This window comes from Emydura macquarii, unplaced genomic scaffold (assembly GCF_026122565.2).
Source record: "Emydura macquarii macquarii isolate MOO-44397 ecotype Brisbane River unplaced genomic scaffold, CSIRO-AGI_Emac_v2 contig_3517, whole genome shotgun sequence".
Lineage (NCBI taxonomy): Eukaryota > Metazoa > Chordata > Testudines > Chelidae > Emydura > Emydura macquarii.
The window spans coordinates 3,376,643-3,394,057 of record NW_027133654.1 but is presented as its reverse complement, the minus strand read 5'-3'; the positions used below and the strand labels follow the sequence as shown (position 1 = coordinate 3,394,057).

Here is a 17,415-nt window from a genome sequence, read left to right as displayed (position 1 = left end):
TGTTGCAAAAACCCCTGGTTGCCGCCTTTCCAGATGCCCAAATGTCTAGTTACTCCCTAACTACTTCTACACACCAGACCTGCATTGCTGATGCAAAAATCTGCAGCATATTGAAAACTGAAAATGTAGTGCCAGAGGAAAATACATTGAATTTCATAAAAATAAATAACACAAGGAATATTGAACTGACTGTATTATTGATTTCCCTGTTTAATAAATGTAAAATCTGTTTTTGAATTTGCCTAATGCTGTCATAGAATTTTCAGATTGCCAAATCAGACATCTCCTGATCTTTGGCCTATCAGTTACTAAACAAAATGTTATTTTCTCTTTCAGGTATTCAGTTAACTGAATCACTAGCGATGACACCTGCCTCCGCAGTTTCAGGTCTCTACTTTTCCAATCCCAAATCCAAATACTTTGCTGTTGGTAAAATATGTAAGGATCAGGTAATTTGGATTCCATGTTATAGTTGAGCTACAAATAAACTGTTTGATTAAATGAAACAGTTGAAACGGGCTGTTTCTGCGTATTTTGGAAACATTGAATCATGGAGACTTATTAATCTGTGTGTTATAATCTTTCTCCTGTTGTTCTTTTGCAGGTGGAAGATTATGCACTGAGGAAAAACATGCCAGTGGCTCAGATTGAGAAATGGCTGGGGCCCATCCTGGCATATGATTCAGAATAACTGTTTGTGGGAGGGCAAGGGCAAGCATCTGCCTGCTCTTTCCAGTTTCTTCTCTAGAAAACAGAACAGATCCAGACTTAAAATCTTGTAGTTTGCATCAGGTGTCAGAATCTCCCATGGGTCTTTGGAGGCCGTTCACTTTATAGCATCACCCACAGATAAAAAACCAAAACCCACCACACTTTGGTCTGATTTTTTTTGTTAATTTTTGGCAAAGTAGTTTTGTTTTTAAATATGCCCTTTGTTACGGGGATAGTGTTGAAATGCTCTACAGATCTCATAACCATAATTGTGCATTTCTGTGCCCAGATACTACAGCTGAGCTAGATGCAAAGTGAGATGTAGGGGTTACATGATTTTCTTTTTTTATCATGAAGGCTTTGAGAACTGGCTCTCATTTTAATAATCTTGGGACAAACGTTTGCACTGAAGCACCCCATTGCCTGGGTATAAGTAGTGCAGAATCTTTTTTTGATCTTTAAATGGTGTTCATATCAACAAGTCAAAAGATAGAAATAAGATAAAAGAATGCCTCATAAGTAATGCGGAATTTATTTAGTGGATAAGGAACAACTTGGGATCTTTTCTCCCCCTCATTACACCGATGCCTCTCATATTCAGGAGAACACCAGACCTCATGCTCCTATAGCAATCTTGGAATATCAAAAAGAAGGCTGTATCATTAAGGCTATTTTGATTTTTTGTTGTTGTAACTACCAAAGTAATGTGGTATTCTGAAACAATCCCAGTAATGTTGTATTATCCTAAAGAATTACATAGTGTGACTGAGCACAGAACTGGAAGCCTGGAACTCTCCCAGCTCTGACAGGTCTTCTGTGGCTTTGGGCAAACGATGTAATCTCCCTGACTCACTGCCCATAGCTATAAAATGGGGATAATTCCTTCCTATTTCACAGGTGTGTGTTGTGAGACTTACTTGTTGCTTAGTCTATGTGTCCACTGCCGGCAGCACTGCTGGCAGTGCAAGATAGATTTTGTGGGTTCAATTGAGCGGCAGTGAAGACTTGCTCAATCAAACCCGGAAGTCAACTCTGTAAATTCATCCTGGCAAGAAGTGTAGCGCTGCGTTGACGGGAGGGCATTTCTCGTCAGCGCAACACAGAGGAGACTTCAGTAAGTAGACGTTAGGAAGTCGATGGGAGATACACAAGTTACTGTACGTAGCTTGCATATCTCCTGTCGACTGCTGCCAAAATCTACGGCCAGTGTAGACCAGGCCTTATACACCAATTTGCAGATGAAAAGAGCTGCTGACTTTAATATCTTACTTACAGATAAGTCTTTGGGTGCCTGAATTTTAAAGCCGTGGTTGCAATACCTTTGCTCACTGATAATGAAGAAAAGGCCTTTTGGAATAGCTGCTGTATTTTTTCATCCAGATACTACTTTTTAAGGAAAAACAACATGTTGGAAAAACTGTTACATGACAAAAATTTGCATCCAATTACTGTGCTTAGTCCTCTGATCTGAATGTAAGCAAAAGATAATGCTACAAGTTTAGTTTCTAAATAAATATTTAATTTTGAATAAATTCACTGTGTATAAGTGTTTTTAATAATTTCTGAGGTAGCTTTGAGCTAGACTTGTGCCTATGTATTGTTAACTTCAATGACATTTTGAGGAGAAAGTCCTGCTTTTTCTATATATTGTATCTGTAAAAAACAAAACAAAACAAAACAGTATTGTAAAGGAAACCCCCTTCTAAATATATTGTTTAGAATCAGTTAGTATTAACATATTGCCTTGCAATATTCACCTTCATCTGACTTTTGAAATGTACAGAAGAAAATCAATGCATATATATGGTTCTTTCAACAATAATTATTAATCTATCTGTAGTTCTATCCTTGTCAAACCTCAATTTAAAATATATTGTTGATCTAAAATAAGCAATAAAATCTGACCTACCTTTGCAATTAATATACACTTTGCCCTATGATTCTGCATTTAAGTCTTCGGATGGGATTTTTAAAAGCACTTAAGTGAGTTTGCTCTGAACTCAAGTGCTTTTGGAAAATTCTACACTTTATCACTTAGAGATGATTTTTCTAAATAGAAACTACATAGACCAAAAGACAGACAGGCTCGATTCTCAGTCACACTCAGGTCTCCTTACTATGCAAGGCCCCTCTACACTGCCAGAGTGACATAAAGAGGCTTTAGTACAAATGAAAATCAGATCCTAAAATATCTTACTGACTTTCACAGAGAAAAATATATGTAATGGCTGGAATCTTCAGTTTTCCCTATTCATCTATAGTTGGGCCTTTTCTAGGTGTTAATGACGGGTATATCTTTTCTCTCCTTGCTGATAGATGGAAGAAGGTGAAATTCTGATCTTGTTTGTATTGGCAGTACTCCAAAGTAACAGCATTGAAGTCAGTAAAATTATTCTGGAGTTACATTGACATAAATGAGATCAGAGTCTGGCTCATACATCTTGATCTTGCTTCCATTGATGTCAGTAGCACGATTCCCAGTGACTTCAGTGGAAGCAGGATCAGGCTGATTGCTTTGAATGTTACAAAAAGATGAAAAGATGTAGTGCGATATGACAGTGTGTTGGCACTTAGCACTAGGAGATCCCAGGAGCTCAGTTTTCAAAGGTTCATGTAATTGCTTTGTCTGTAAAAATGTGCACAGACCCATCACTCCCACAAAAATCTTCATTTCCACATGCAACATATGTAAATGAGCATGTATAAAAGCCGGTTTGGCAGAATTATTCATTTTGCATGTGCAAATAGGGTTTAGAAGGGTAATGAGTGCAAATACATTTCTGTGGGCTCACCCACTGTGGCCTTCTTTAAAAGCTTGGTCCTAAATGTCAGACTAATGAGACTCATATTTGATCCCTTTTCTATCTCTAATTCGAGTCCTTCAAAAGAATCACAGCAGTTTCTGAGAGAAAAGACCTTCCTTGGAATAGTTTTACCTTGTGAGGAAATTGTGTGATTTTTTTTAAAAAAAAAGTAAACTTTATTTACTTTCCTTGGAGATTCTTTTTTATTGAAAAGACTTGTTTTCAGATATGACACAAATATACTGCTTTGAAACTGGAGACAGAAGTGGTTAAAATTGTCTTCAAAGCCTTTTCTGAAAATGTCCTTTTTCAGATCTCTCAAAGTGAGACTTGAAATCCCTCTCCCTAGTGCTTTATTTTAATTTGAAGGCAGAGCTTTAATTATTAGTCATTTAAGCATTTCCTCTTCCCTGCTGCAGACAGTAGGGCAGGGGTGTCAAACTCATTTGCTATGGTGGGCCAGATTTGAATTAAAAGTACTTCAAAGGGGCCATACATATCATAAGTCGAAATACCTGGCACAACCATTGTTATGTAGTATTCTATTTTATTTCCTAGATATCAGCAATATAAAAACTGCAGTAAATTCACTTCTTCAACTACTACTATTTTACGATTAAAAGAATCGATCAGTGATTAAGAATGATAGTACTGCGTGGTGCCCCCAGACCACACTGTCCCTCTCCTGCCATTTGGAGCGCTGTGTCTCATGCACACAGAGCTCCACACGCTGCCGCCAGAGTACACAGATCTCGTGGCAGCGCATGACGCCGCAACATCTCGTAGCATTGTGCTCTCTGGCGGCAGCACACGACACTGCCAGAGAGTACAACGCGGCAAGACGTCGCAGCAGCACACGCTGCCGCCAGGGGCTGGACCAAAAAGGTTTGTGGGCTATATCCGGCCCGCAGGCCGGATGTTTGACACCCCTGTAGTAGGGCCTGACCCAAAGGCCACTCCCCTAACAGATTTGATGTCTCTGCTCCACAGCATTTGGATGTTAGAAATCCTCAAAGAAAAAGTTGCCAGAATTTTTTTAAACATTCCAGAAGAATGTCTTTTTCCTTAGCCATACTCCCAGAGAGAGTTGAACCATTTTGGCTGAAACTTTGCAAAATAATTCAGTCTATTCAAGTTTGGCAAAATTATAAACTACTGAAAACAGGGTCTTATAATGGGAAGTGTCAGGCAACCTTAAGAACAGGCATTACTACTAACTCTGCCTATAATGGTTTACTCTTGGTAGTTTATCTGACCCTTAACACTATTTTTGTATTTGATTTCCTTAACTGTTTTATATGGTTGGCTTGGATAAGAGGAGTTATGACTCCAACTACTATTAATTGGAATTGCATTCAGTATGAAAATTTATTACACAGTAATCAGATGGAGTATACATCTTAGTAAGAAAGTGATCATAATTAATGTACAGTTCAGTACGCTGGAGTTTAAGTACACAATAATTTTAAATTATGTAGTTTAACAAAATACAGGGACAAGCCTTAAGGATGCTGAGCACCAGAATAAAATTCACCTTTAATCTACTGCTGCTTGTGCAAAGTAAGCAGTGTTACAAAACCACCCTCAGCCATTTCCTAGGATCATTGTGTTTAGAGTTATCCATGAAGGCCTCAGTTCATGTTAGCATCATTGTCAAGGCAGATTGACACACAATGGAATTTGTTCCTGCACTTATCAGTTGGCTAAGTCAATGCAGAATTTTGGAAGAACTTTTGTAAACAAATGCTCCAGAACCATATGCAGCAAAACACTTAAGTACCTTTTAATTCCTGTTGAAGTCAGTTGGATTTAAGCACATGCTTAAACTTTGTTGCATTGCACCTTCAATCTGTTGTTCCTTTTAACAAGAAGGGGACACATAGGATCTAATCCTGTCCAGATTTAAGCAGGTGCTTAATTTCACGCTCATGAGTAGTCAGCTTTCAATTCGGATGGCAGCACCTCTGTATTGTATAAGGCATGGATTGTATCCTGATTGGTCCACATCAGATTTCTGAAAATGAAACTAGTCAGTGGGCTACCTAACAGAACTGAATAAAAGAAGCCACAAGCTCAAAGCACTAGAATAGGAGGAAAGATCTAGAACTCTCTCTTCGTGAACTGTCAAACTGTGCTGGACAACTTGTGTGTACACTAGTTTAATAAGTAAAAAACACTTTTAAATGTATCACTTTACACATGTCTGGGTTATTCTAAGATGAAAGTTTCTCAAGTTATAAAAAGAGGGTGAAATCTGTGTTGAACTTCATGTGTAAATGTCGAGTCTAAAAAGGTGAATTTGTGGCTGATAGATTCCTTCTGCATTTCTGTATCCTGACCTTGTGAGAACAAACATATACATATGTTTCTGCAGATTAGGGAGGTGGTTTCGTAGGAAGCAGACAGATGAAAAGCGGCATTGGATAGGCAAAGGACTCATTTAACAAACTGCTCTTTAGAGATATGTTGGTAAAATTTGTGCTTGACTTATTGTTATAAATCATACTGATTTTTAAATTCTTCCCTCAATCTTGTCTGTACTCAGGTGATTTGATTTCAGGAAATAAGTCCTGCTGAGATACAGTGCTTTGCTAAATACAGTACAAGAGCCTCTTCACCCAATCAGGAATTTATAATTTGTTTGGCAGTGACTCCCAATTAAGTTTTGTCTTTTATGATCATCTGTCTAAACAGACAGTTCTAGTTAGAAGAGCACTATATAAAGAATAGACATATTGCTGTTCTTTTAGGACCTGATGCTACAAACCCCTTGTGAGAAATACATGAGATTTTAACAGGGCTGCTTTTGTTACTGTTTGTAGGTTCAACTCCATAGTCAATAACTTTATTATATATGAAAGTGTTGTCATATCCATGCATAAAAATTTCTATTCACACAAAAGAAAAAAGGTCAAGTTAATTACCTTTAACTTCTGTAATGGTCTTCTTGCTTCAAGACTCTTATCCAGTGATTTTATGGCAGAGAAGAAGGTATGAGTTATGTGTTCAATTCAGCGATGACTGGTGAGAGTTATTGGATTTTACTAAATGCACAGCAAGAGGACCAAAGTTTAAATGAATGTAGTATAAACATTCTACAAATAACTTAATGCAAACTATCTCATCACTTCAGATGCATGTTAAAGGAAGATTATTTATTGGAGACAGTGAGGAACTAAGGTGAACTGAAGATTAGATACACTCAAATATTGGGCCACCACCACACCCAAATCTTTTTCCTATTCTGGTATTCTTTCATTCTTCCCCCACCAACGAACTCCATTTTGGTTCTTAGCTCATCAGCCACCCTTCTCAGCCCTTGAACCCTCAGGTTCCACCACAAGAAGAAATGGGTTGCTTTAAATGTATTTTGATGTTCCCTTATCTATAATTTGTCATATTCCTGCTGAGTACTGCCTACTGCCCTATTTCTTAAGCTCAGCTGTCTTTTCTCAAGGCACCATCAGACACCATTTCCCTTTCTTTTCAATGGGCTCCACACAATTTACTCTCATGATTGAATGGATCCATTGAAGAAGAAATGAGTTTTCATCATCTCTTAATTTTCTATTTGACCTTTGCATATACTTTTCCAAATTTTTAGGAGGCAATGGTAGGTTTGAAAGGACAGTATACATCAGGTGACATGGCAGTGGGGCACTGGCTAGATCCCTTAACTTTAATTATTTTTTTATTATTTGTATTGTAGTATCATCTAGAGGTCTTAAAGAGCTGAGTCCACATTGTGCTAGGCACAGTGTAGAATTTTTGTTGAGCGAGTGTAATGTGTTTGGGTGTTAGCTGGGCTCCATCAAGAAACACTTTCAGCAAAGTTTTTAGTCAAAAGTTATAAAGCACCTGTGACTGAATGCACCCCTGAATTCACAGCCCACACACTATTATAATAATCTTAGTGCAAAATATGCCTTGAGGTATCATTTGAAAACTAATAACTCACTGGTCCATAATATCCGAATGAAATGTATGTAGTAACATATGTAAAGTTTGTAAACATAAGCTGAAATTGAGTCTGAAATGTGTTTACCAGACAAGCCTGGGTAAACCAGTTTCTCAAAGAAAGGACAAGCTGGTGCCTTTAGCTAAGTGTCATCAAAGTTGATGGGCAGTCACCTATTAGGTGGCTGTGCTTTGGCAGGAGGGGGACAGGAACAGGCAGATCTGCATCTTTGCAAACAACAGCATGAAACCTCTTTCACCACAAGACTCCATGACTCCAACCTTACAGCAGGAATGAACTTTATCAAGGGGTAACCCTAAGGAAAATACATTTCAAAGGGGGACTGGACTATACATCGAGGGGCAAAAACACTCCAAGTTATCTCTCCCCTATCCATCTATCTCTCACCTAAGAAGACAAAAGAAACAGCTTTTGGACTTTGGGAACAGATCCTGGCCTGAGAATTTGATCAGCACTGTTACTAGGAACATGTGTAAGGGACAAAGGGTAAATTTTAGTAATAGAAAGAATTTTAACTTTATTTCTCTTGTAACCATTTCTAACTTTAATGCCTTAATACTTGTACTCAAAATTTATCTCCTTGTAGTTAAATAAACTTGTTTTATTCTTTAATCAAAACTAATCTAGTGTTGTGAACTGCATAGGTAACTCCATTTCGGGTAGTAAACTCTTGTATATTGAGCCCCTTAGAGGGGCAATGGACCTAATATATCTGAACTGTTTAGGAGAGGGCTGGACAGTGCGGGGGACATGTTTTGGGGGAAAATCCAGGACTGGCAGTGTGTTGGGGTTACCTTCCAAGGCTCATGGAAACCAGAGTGTGACTGATGTGTGGCTGGGAGGCAGCAGCTATACACAGACACTCAGAGTGTTACCTCACCTGCATGCTGGAAGGCTGTTTGAGAGTGGTCCAGGTGGGAGCTATGGCTGCAACCCATTGTAAGACACCTGAGTTTGCGGGGCAGGGGTGACACAGCCTCTCACTGGTCTGGACTGCACCCTGGAATGTCAGAAGGCCACAGGATAGCACTTGCAGTTTTTGAACTCTAAACATTTGTGCTATGCTTCTCTCAAACTGAGTTTCCCCAGTGCTCCCACTTGGGAAGCCTTCCTCAAATAATAGGAATTCCTTAATAGTTCTGTGTGCTTTTTGTGGGCTGCGCCTTGTTTTTAGTTTGCTGATAAGCATATTTTTCTAATTTCATATTCATCACCATCGTGTAGGAGCACTAAGTTCTTCTCTACAAGGAGCAGCTCTAAGGTTTGATCAAGCTCCCATTGAAGTCTATGGAAAAATTCCCATTCATTTCAAAAGGAGTTGGGTTGGGCCCTAATGCAAAAAGGAGCATCTTAATTTTCAGGCTTCAAGGAAACTCCAGTTTTAAACTCCAGTCAAAAGTTAAAAAGCTAATATGCTGTGCCTTTAAATCTCTCACAGCAGTTCTGCTTTATTCAAAGTGGAAGCCTACAATCATAAAAGTATTTTTTTCTCCTTATACTGAAACTTTTAGCTGACAGAAAGTGGTACCCTATCAAGCTTATGGCAGATACGACTTTTCAGCCACCCTACTATGATCAATGCTAACCAGCCATCTCATGAGAGACTGGGAGAGATCTCTTAACAAAACCCAGCAGCACAGCTATTAATTTTGTTTGGAGCCTGATTGCAAGTGTAAGGGCTCCCTGATTCAACCAATAACAAGCATTTGCAAATGCAAGAAGTCAAGACCCTGCTGAATACATTTCCTTTGGTGGCCGTGGGTATTCCTCCTACCATGAACTCCTCCTCGAGGAAGCGCAAACTCTGCTCCAGAATGGCACCATTGAATGCATCCCCCACCATTACCATGGCCGTGGTTTTTATTCGCCCTATTTTCTCATGCTGAAGAACAGGGGTGGCTGGATCACAGGGCACTGAACAAATTTATATGCAAATTCCGGTTCTGGATGGTCATGCTTCCTCTCATTCTCCCATCCATCCCCCATGGGGCTTGGTTTGTGGCTCTCAACATGAAGGATGCCTACTTCCATGTCAACATCCACCCGGTGCTCGGAAGTTCCTCTGTTTCACAGTGGGGCACTCCCACCATCAATTCCGGATCCTCCCCTTTGGTATCACCACTGCTCCGCACGTGTTTACGAAGGTCTTTGTCATCGTCGCAGCCTACCTACATTGCCTTGACCACGCCGTGTTTCCTTACCTTATTGACTGGCTCCTTGTTGCGCTGTCATGCACCCGTCTCTTCTCTACTCTCCAGACCCTCTACATACTCTTCGCCAGCATGAGTATCTGCATCAATGAGGACAAGTCCATTCTCGTTTCCACGTGTATGCTCATGTTCATGGGGTGCATCTGGGTTTTCTCACGGGCCCACACACTTTTCCCAAAGGATTGTCATCCTCATCATGCAGCTCCAACGCAATCCACGTATGTGACTCCACCATTGCCTTTTCTTCCTGGGATGCATGGTGACCTGCGCTTCCATCACTCCCCTTGTCCGCCTGCATGTGCGCTGCCCCCAACTGTGGCTCAGGTCGACCTACAAACCACAGATGCACTGCTTGGGCAAGCCTGTTCTGCTTACCCCCTCCATCCTGAGTTCCCTCACGTGGTGGACCAACCCATCCAAGGTCTTGGCCAGTATCCCATTCACTTCCCCCGCTCTGCACACCAATCTCACCATGGATGCCTCCCTTGTTGGTTGAGGTGCTCACCTGGAGGGCCATATGGCCCAGGGCATATGGGTGCCACATAAGGAGCAAATGCACATTAATATACTGGAGTTGTGGACCGCCCATCATGCTTGTTGGGTGTTCCTGTCCCTCATCAGATCCTGCCACATTCAACTGCTGTCCAGCAACATGACAGTTGATATGTACATCAACAAGTAGCATGGCACCTGGTTACCTTCTCTCTGTGCGGAGGCCATCCTCTTCTGGAAGACATGGGGTCATTCCCCACGCTGTGCACCTCCCGGGCACCAGCAGTTCTCTAGTGGACATGCTCAGAGGTCCTTCTCCATGAATGGGAACTCTATAACCCTATGCTCCACTCAGTCTTTTTTGCCTGTGTGGCACACTGCACTGGGACATCTTCGCAACTGTTGCGAACCACAAACTTCCCCCTTTCTCTTCCAGAGGAGCCCTCTGGCTGGGTTTACAGGGCAATGCCCTTTCCTCCCCTGGACCTCAGCTATGTCTTCTCGCCTATTCCCTTGCTTCCACAAGTCCTGTGCAAGGTGTGGTGGGATTGCGTGACATTCATGCTGTGAGACACCTCTTCTGGCCTTGCCCCAGTATTGGTTCACTGATCTTTGCCACCTCTCTGCTTGCCCCCGATCCACGATCCCGGATCTTTTCACACAGGTGCATGGCCGCCTGAGGCATCCCAACCCGAGACCGCTTCATTTCATGGCTTGGTATTTGGATGAGGCTTGTGTGTAGACAGGGCATGCTCTGCTCCCATGTGCAACATCTTCACACACCGCAGATGACCATCTTCTAGAGTCTGCTACCAAGCTAAATGGTGATGTTTTACTGCCTAAGTGCATCTCTACCAATACTGCCTGGACTTCATCTCCATTTCTATCCTCCTGGCCTATCTTTTCCACCTCTGACTGTCAGGCCTCGCCCACTCCTCCATCCATATCCACCTGGCAACGCACAGTGCCTCCCTCCCCCCTGTGGATGGTTCTCCAATCTTCACTAATCCGATCTTCTTCCACTTCCTTCACGGCGTCCTCAATGCCTTCCCATCAGTACAGAAGTCTACCCCCTCCTGAGACCTGAATTTCATCCTCTCTGCTCTCACTAAGCCACCTGTTGAACCCCTCACAACCTCTCTTTTGCCCACTTCACCATGAAGGTGATCTATCACCTCATCAAGATGGGTTAGCAAGCTGGTAGCCATGATGGTCAACCCACCCTTTACTGTCTTCCATAAGCACAAGGTCTCCCTGCGACTGCACCCTAAATTTCTCCCTAAGGTGGTCTCTACATTCCACCTGAACCAGTGCATGCACCACCTGCTCTTCTACCCAAAACGGCATGCCTCCCCCAGGGCACAAACATTGCACTCTTTTGCTGTCTGCCGGGAGCTGGCCTTTTATCTGCAGTTTACCCAGGCCTTCCATGCCAATCCCCGCCTCTTCGTCACCATCACAGAGCGCTGCTGGGGCCACGCCCTCTCCTCAATGCCTCTCTAAATGGATCTCCCATTGTATTGCAGAATCATGGAATGCTACTATTTCTCACGTTCCTCCATCCCCAGGAGTCACGGCACACTCCGTGTAGGCGCATGCCGCCATGTTGGCCTTCCTCGTGGACATCCCATGGCAGGACATTTGTAGGGCAGCCACGTGGTCCTCCATCCACACCTTTTCCACTCACTATGCCATTGCCCCAGTGGATTCCGAAATAGATTAAGGCTATTCACCCACCAACTTTATTCTTGGTTGCTGGTTTTTTTTCTGTCATTCCCCCTTGCTTCTCATTGCCATATGCAGCAAATATAAAGGATTGCGAGATATTTTACTTTTTGGGATGCAGTTCTGCGTTAGAATTCTTGTGGGAATCTACAAAGGCAAGAGCTGTAAAAGTTAAGGCAGTTATGGCACCCAAAATTCAGCCTTGTAGTTCTTAGGTTTGTACTACATGTAGCAGAGAATCTCAATCTGTCTATGAACTGGCTGATCACACAGTGCTGGGCTCTCTCTCTCTCTGTATTTCCACCTCATAATAAAATAGTGTTTCCAAAAGTGAGGGGCAGGGACATATAAAGAATGAGCTAGGGATGGGGGAGAAGGTGCAGAAAGCATATACATTAAGCTATACAGGACTTTAGCAAAATGTGGCCAGGTTGCAGGGGGTGTGACTGGTTTCGTTTCCCAAATGGGGTGCTCAGCTTTCTAAAGTTTGGGAGCTGTATTAAAAATTGACTACAACCACATGAAATAATTTTAAAAAAATTACGATTATTTTCCCTCTTAAGCAACTGCTGTGTTTGCCACAGGGATGATAAAAGCTCATGAATGAAGGGGGGTGATGGTCATGAGCCATTTTCTGTATTGAAATGTGGTTCATGCTATGGGAAAGTTTGAAAAGCCTTGATAAATAATATTCATGATAAACACTTTTTTTTAAAACAAGTCCTCCTTTTCCCCTGAAAAAAGGCTGTCCGTATATGTACATGAAACAATTGGCAGGCACAACAATCTGAATGTATTACCTGTGAGGCTGGAATGCTGAAAAGTTTCATACTTTGGGTGTTTTTGTAAGGATGTCTGCATTATTTTAGCATGATTATTTGCATCTAATTTTGATGATTTAGTTTCTTCCTTGCTTCATATATGTATATATACACATGAACAAGGTGGAGATTCTGTTCTAAGAGTCTTTGGTTATGCTACCTAATTTCCTTTTATCTACCAAAACCAAACAAACTGGTGCAAAATCCATTTGTGGTCTAAGCAAAACTGGGCATCAGAATTGTTAGTTCTTGTCCCAGTCTGCCTTTGAGCTTGCCGTGGTTTTAATAAGTCACTTAACCTCAGTCTGTTTCCCTGGCTTTAACTATAGGAAGTATTTACCGATCTTGTAAGGCTTCTTAGTGTGATTTAAGTAAATGTTTTTAGCAGACTTATAGAAGAATAATCATTGCAACTGGATCCATCAGTGTGTTTCCCGCTTCCTTCAGAGATGTGTTTGCAGGCCCACCTTTCAGAGAGTGAGTTCTATGAGGCATCTTAAACATTGCCATTTTCCAGATCGCTAGCCAAATGCATGGCTAGGAAAAGAGAGCTATAACCTTCTGGAGATTGCAAACATCAGTCTCCACCTCCTAACGATTAATTTGGTTGTAAACCTAGAAGAAAGATCTGAATGTTAAGGGTTAATTTCAAGATCGGCTCATCAAGTTATAATTGACTCCAGTTAGCATGCTCAGAAACTATTGTATTCTTTACCTGCATCCACGTTGTACCTGCATAGCTGCAACATTTTTTTGCAGTTGTAAGCACCTCAAAGAAATGTATTTCTAGTTTGAGCCTGCCAGCTGAAAGCCCTGCTGCTACCTGTACATGAGGGCAAATAAAGGAGCACAAAGGGGAACTTTTAGCAAGCCTCATTTGATCCACACAACTGAATAACTGCTAGAAATGGATAATCAGTAAAACCAAATTCCCAGGCACTGTATCCAACTTTTTAAATTTCCTGGTAAACTCCCTTCAAACCTTTAACAGAATAAAGCATATAGAACCCTGAAAAAATCCTTAGTTTTACTTCAGATAAGGTTTAATATTTATGACCCAAGCACAATACTAAGTATTATTATTGTGGTGATCAGTTACATTTAATCAGCCCCTCTCCATTAAAAGCTCCTCCCAAATTAAGACAACCACATGCAGATTGGTGGCTTGCAGATTCAACAACGACTGAGTTCCTTTCACATAGTTCATTTAATATCCTTAGGTTCTAGCATATGCAAAATATACAGCCAATGTATCCAAGTCCAACTATTTTCATAGAAGGCTTTTGTCCCTTTTGGAGCCCTGGCGTCCTAGCAGATGTCAAGATTGGTAAAGGATGCTCTAAAAAGTTTGGTAAAAGTGTTCAGTTCTATGCTTTGTATTTTCCCAGTACTTCTAATCCCTTCTCATATGGTGGAAATAGAAGCTAGGCTCAGGTTTCACACTTAAAAGGAGCAGTATGTTAAATTCCTTTGGGTCTAGGGCAGTAGAAGGCTGAATCTTTAATGAGTTATAAACCTCCAGTCCTTTGGCTGGCTGCAGTCACTGTCTAATTGTTCTTTTAAATTTGTTCTCACTATGCTCTGAATGAGACGATATGTCATTTGCCTACAGGCGATCCTGAATCTTGAATACTGCCAGCATCAGGTATCACAGCCACCAAACGATCTCAGAAGCAGTAGAGACAAAGATATAAGAGCAAAATCTAGAAAGAAAATATGGATTATTTTGACCTCAAAGCAAATATACGTCCTATCAGCTGTTGGTTTATATGTAAGTTTTGAGATAAATTATTTAGGCCTCAGATGTCAGACAAGAACGTTCCAAGAATGCTGCTTTGCAATTACTATGAGCTTCCTCATTCTACAAGCTCTCAGTCCTGACAACATCTCTCAGAGGGCTATCAACCTGAATACATTAAAGGCTGAGTTAGAGAGAGAAAGCACAAGAGAGAGATAATAGTCTGAAGAACAAAGGCCTAGATCCACACAGCCATTTAGGCTCCTAACTTCCATTCATTTCAATAGCCCATAGTGATGCCTAGAAATGACATCAGAAAGACACTCTCATTCTTGTTCACAATGGATTTTATAACTAGTAATAAGAGATCAATACAGTTTCTTATTTTTTTCTTTAAGTGATATTCTTCATTTCCTGTTCTAAACTATTGTGTAATATTGCTGTGTATTGTTAAGAGATACCACATTCTATCTCAGGAGTGTTTACACTTCAATGGGAAAGTGATTCATCTGTATGTAAAATTATGAGACAGACCTGAGCCAATAATTCACACTGATTTACTTTAATTTATTCATCATTGAAGTACTGAAAGTAGTTTTAAAAAAAATTAACCCTATGGACTTCATAAATGCTCACCAAATGCAAATACAAAAAAAGGGCATGAAAGCAAATTCACCTAAAATCTGAGCAAAGCTTTCAGAGTATTCATCTAGCTCTATCATTCTGTGTTTACGACCAACAAGAAAAAAGAGTTAAGGACATGGCAGTTACAATGCCTAGGTTAGCTAGAAATTATTCAATAACTCCTTGAATTATAATTTATGACCAGACCTATGAAACCTTTTACTTAAATAAACTGCAGATGCTAGGGTAATACTCGAACAGTGGACACACACACACATTTTTCTTGCCAGAGAAATTATTACTGATGTAGCATATTCATTTAATAATCCATTAATTTGGGATATTATAACTGTATGACCTTACTGGACACAAAGCATAGCTTAACACCTCTCATTTAAGCCAGTAGCAGCAAAAACATGGATAAGCATGAAATGTCTCATACAGTTCAAAAGACTAAAGCTACTAGTCATTGTTCACATTAGCAAAGCAGATGTATGTCAAGATGCATGCAAACATCCACAGTGCTACGATTACGGGGCAGCACTAAAAAAGAAAACTTTATTCTTCTTCGAGTGCTTGCTCATGTCCATTCCACTATAGGAATTTTCAATATGTAGTTTGGGGCACAATATGGTAGCTCTGAACATAACAGAACACAGAAAAGGAATGGGATGGTGGAAGCTGTTAGCTAATCAGAAGGCAGCTGCTATAGTAGCTTTGGAGAAGTAGGCTTTTATGGCTTGATCACCCCACAGTTGCTTAATACAGTCAATAATGCTTGGCTAATAGGGGTATGTGCTTAACCTGGACAGCCAGGATAGAACTTATTTAATAAATATGTATTTAACATGCAGGCCATTTTATAAGCACACCCTTGTGCTTGGTAAGAGATGTCTGAAAAAGTATTATCATTAATTACTCTAAGTGACTGCTGCTCAGCATGAATATTCTTTTATATGCATAGAGAAAATGGATTTTGAAATTTAACCTGCACTGCTTTTACGTGCTATGTCTTTAGTGCATAGATAATACAGTTTGTAAATCTTTACATGCTTTATTGGGATTTTATTCTTCGCTATAGTTCCTGCACTCCCTGTAAAACATCAGAGAATACCAGCTTCTGTTGTTACAGAAATTTTGCTAATTAGGATGATCTGTTTTTCCACTGAGGTGTGGATCAAATTCTACTAAGTCGGATTCTATGAAGGATCCTAATGCCATATAAATAAGGGATTATTAATGGGAGTTATTCACAAGGGGACAATAATTTAGCTTGGTTGACATCTTAATCAATGATGTTCTTATCATACAATTTCTATTCTCTTTCAGTTTAAAATGTTTTTTTTACTTGGCAGAAACTCCTCATTTTTTCCTGTATCTTGGTGCTTTATTTTTATACTTCCTGGCGTTAGAGTGTGTACTGCAAATCCTATGTGAGTCTCTAGGATTGCTCCAGCCTCAGTAAAGTACCAGTCCCCCCATTTTCCCAGGACAGTCCTGGGAGCAGGCCAGGGCAAGCAAATCTCCTGCCCATGGCCCCTTTTACCTCCTCCCCATAATAGCATCAGAATAGAGATCTTCCCCATCCAAACTGGGGCCATTAGTCACCAGGAGGGGGAATCCTGAGGGGGATGGGAATCAGTAAGGGGGGGCTTTTCATGGGGTGCACTCCAATCTAACACCCCCCACCCCAGCCTCATGTATTGGGGTCCTCGCTCCCTCAGGAAGCTGGATTCTGAAAGCCCAGCTGCTGGGAAGTTCATGGTAGGTTCTGGGGATGACCTTTGCACTGGGGACCATTGAACTAGGTGGAGGGGAGGCGAAATACTGTGATAGATTGGCCCAAGCGTCTGATCTGGGGGAGTGGGAGTATGTGACATTTGGGGTTCCCCACCTTTCCTTGCCCTCCTTCCAGGTGAGCCTGCCCCTTACCTGTATTTGCATTTTCTTCTCTAGGGAGCAGCAGTACTTAGTCTCCATCAGGGGGCTCTCCTTTCCCATGCTGGGTCTCTGTCCCCACTCCCTGTGGGCCTGGGTGTAAGTTCCCTGCCCCACTTTCCTGTCCCCCCCACTCCACCCAGGCTCTGTGGGGCTGGGGGAGAGGACTGTGTCTGCACCACAGAGCTTGTATCTGGCTTGCAGCATCGTGTTGAACCATAAACCACCACAAATAAAGTATTTGCTTTCTCTCTCTCTCTGTGCATGCACACATACAATATATCCTCAGGCTGTAGTCCTGTGGACCTACCAAGTACTGGTGAGAACAAACTAGATAGAAATATAGGTCAATACAGAAGTGGACATATCCTTT

At 41.2% G+C, this 17,415-nt stretch overlaps 1 protein-coding gene across 5 annotated transcripts in view; it reads left to right on the top strand.

Moving 5' to 3' along the window:
* MTR (5-methyltetrahydrofolate-homocysteine methyltransferase) overlaps positions 1-2,243 on the top strand; it is a 71,417-nt gene extending 69,174 nt beyond the window's left edge. For 4 of the 5 annotated variants that reach the window (XM_067535748.1, XM_067535749.1, XM_067535751.1 and 1 more), the window contains 2 exons: positions 337-449; positions 605-2,243. In XM_067535748.1, coding sequence (XP_067391849.1) covers positions 337-449; positions 605-691 — 200 coding nt within the window. In that variant the 3' untranslated portion in view covers positions 692-2,243. The remainder of the gene's footprint in view (positions 1-336; positions 450-604) is intronic. The other variant, XR_010917572.1, reaches the window with a different exon arrangement.
* Positions 2,244-17,415: the final 15,172 nt, after the last annotated feature.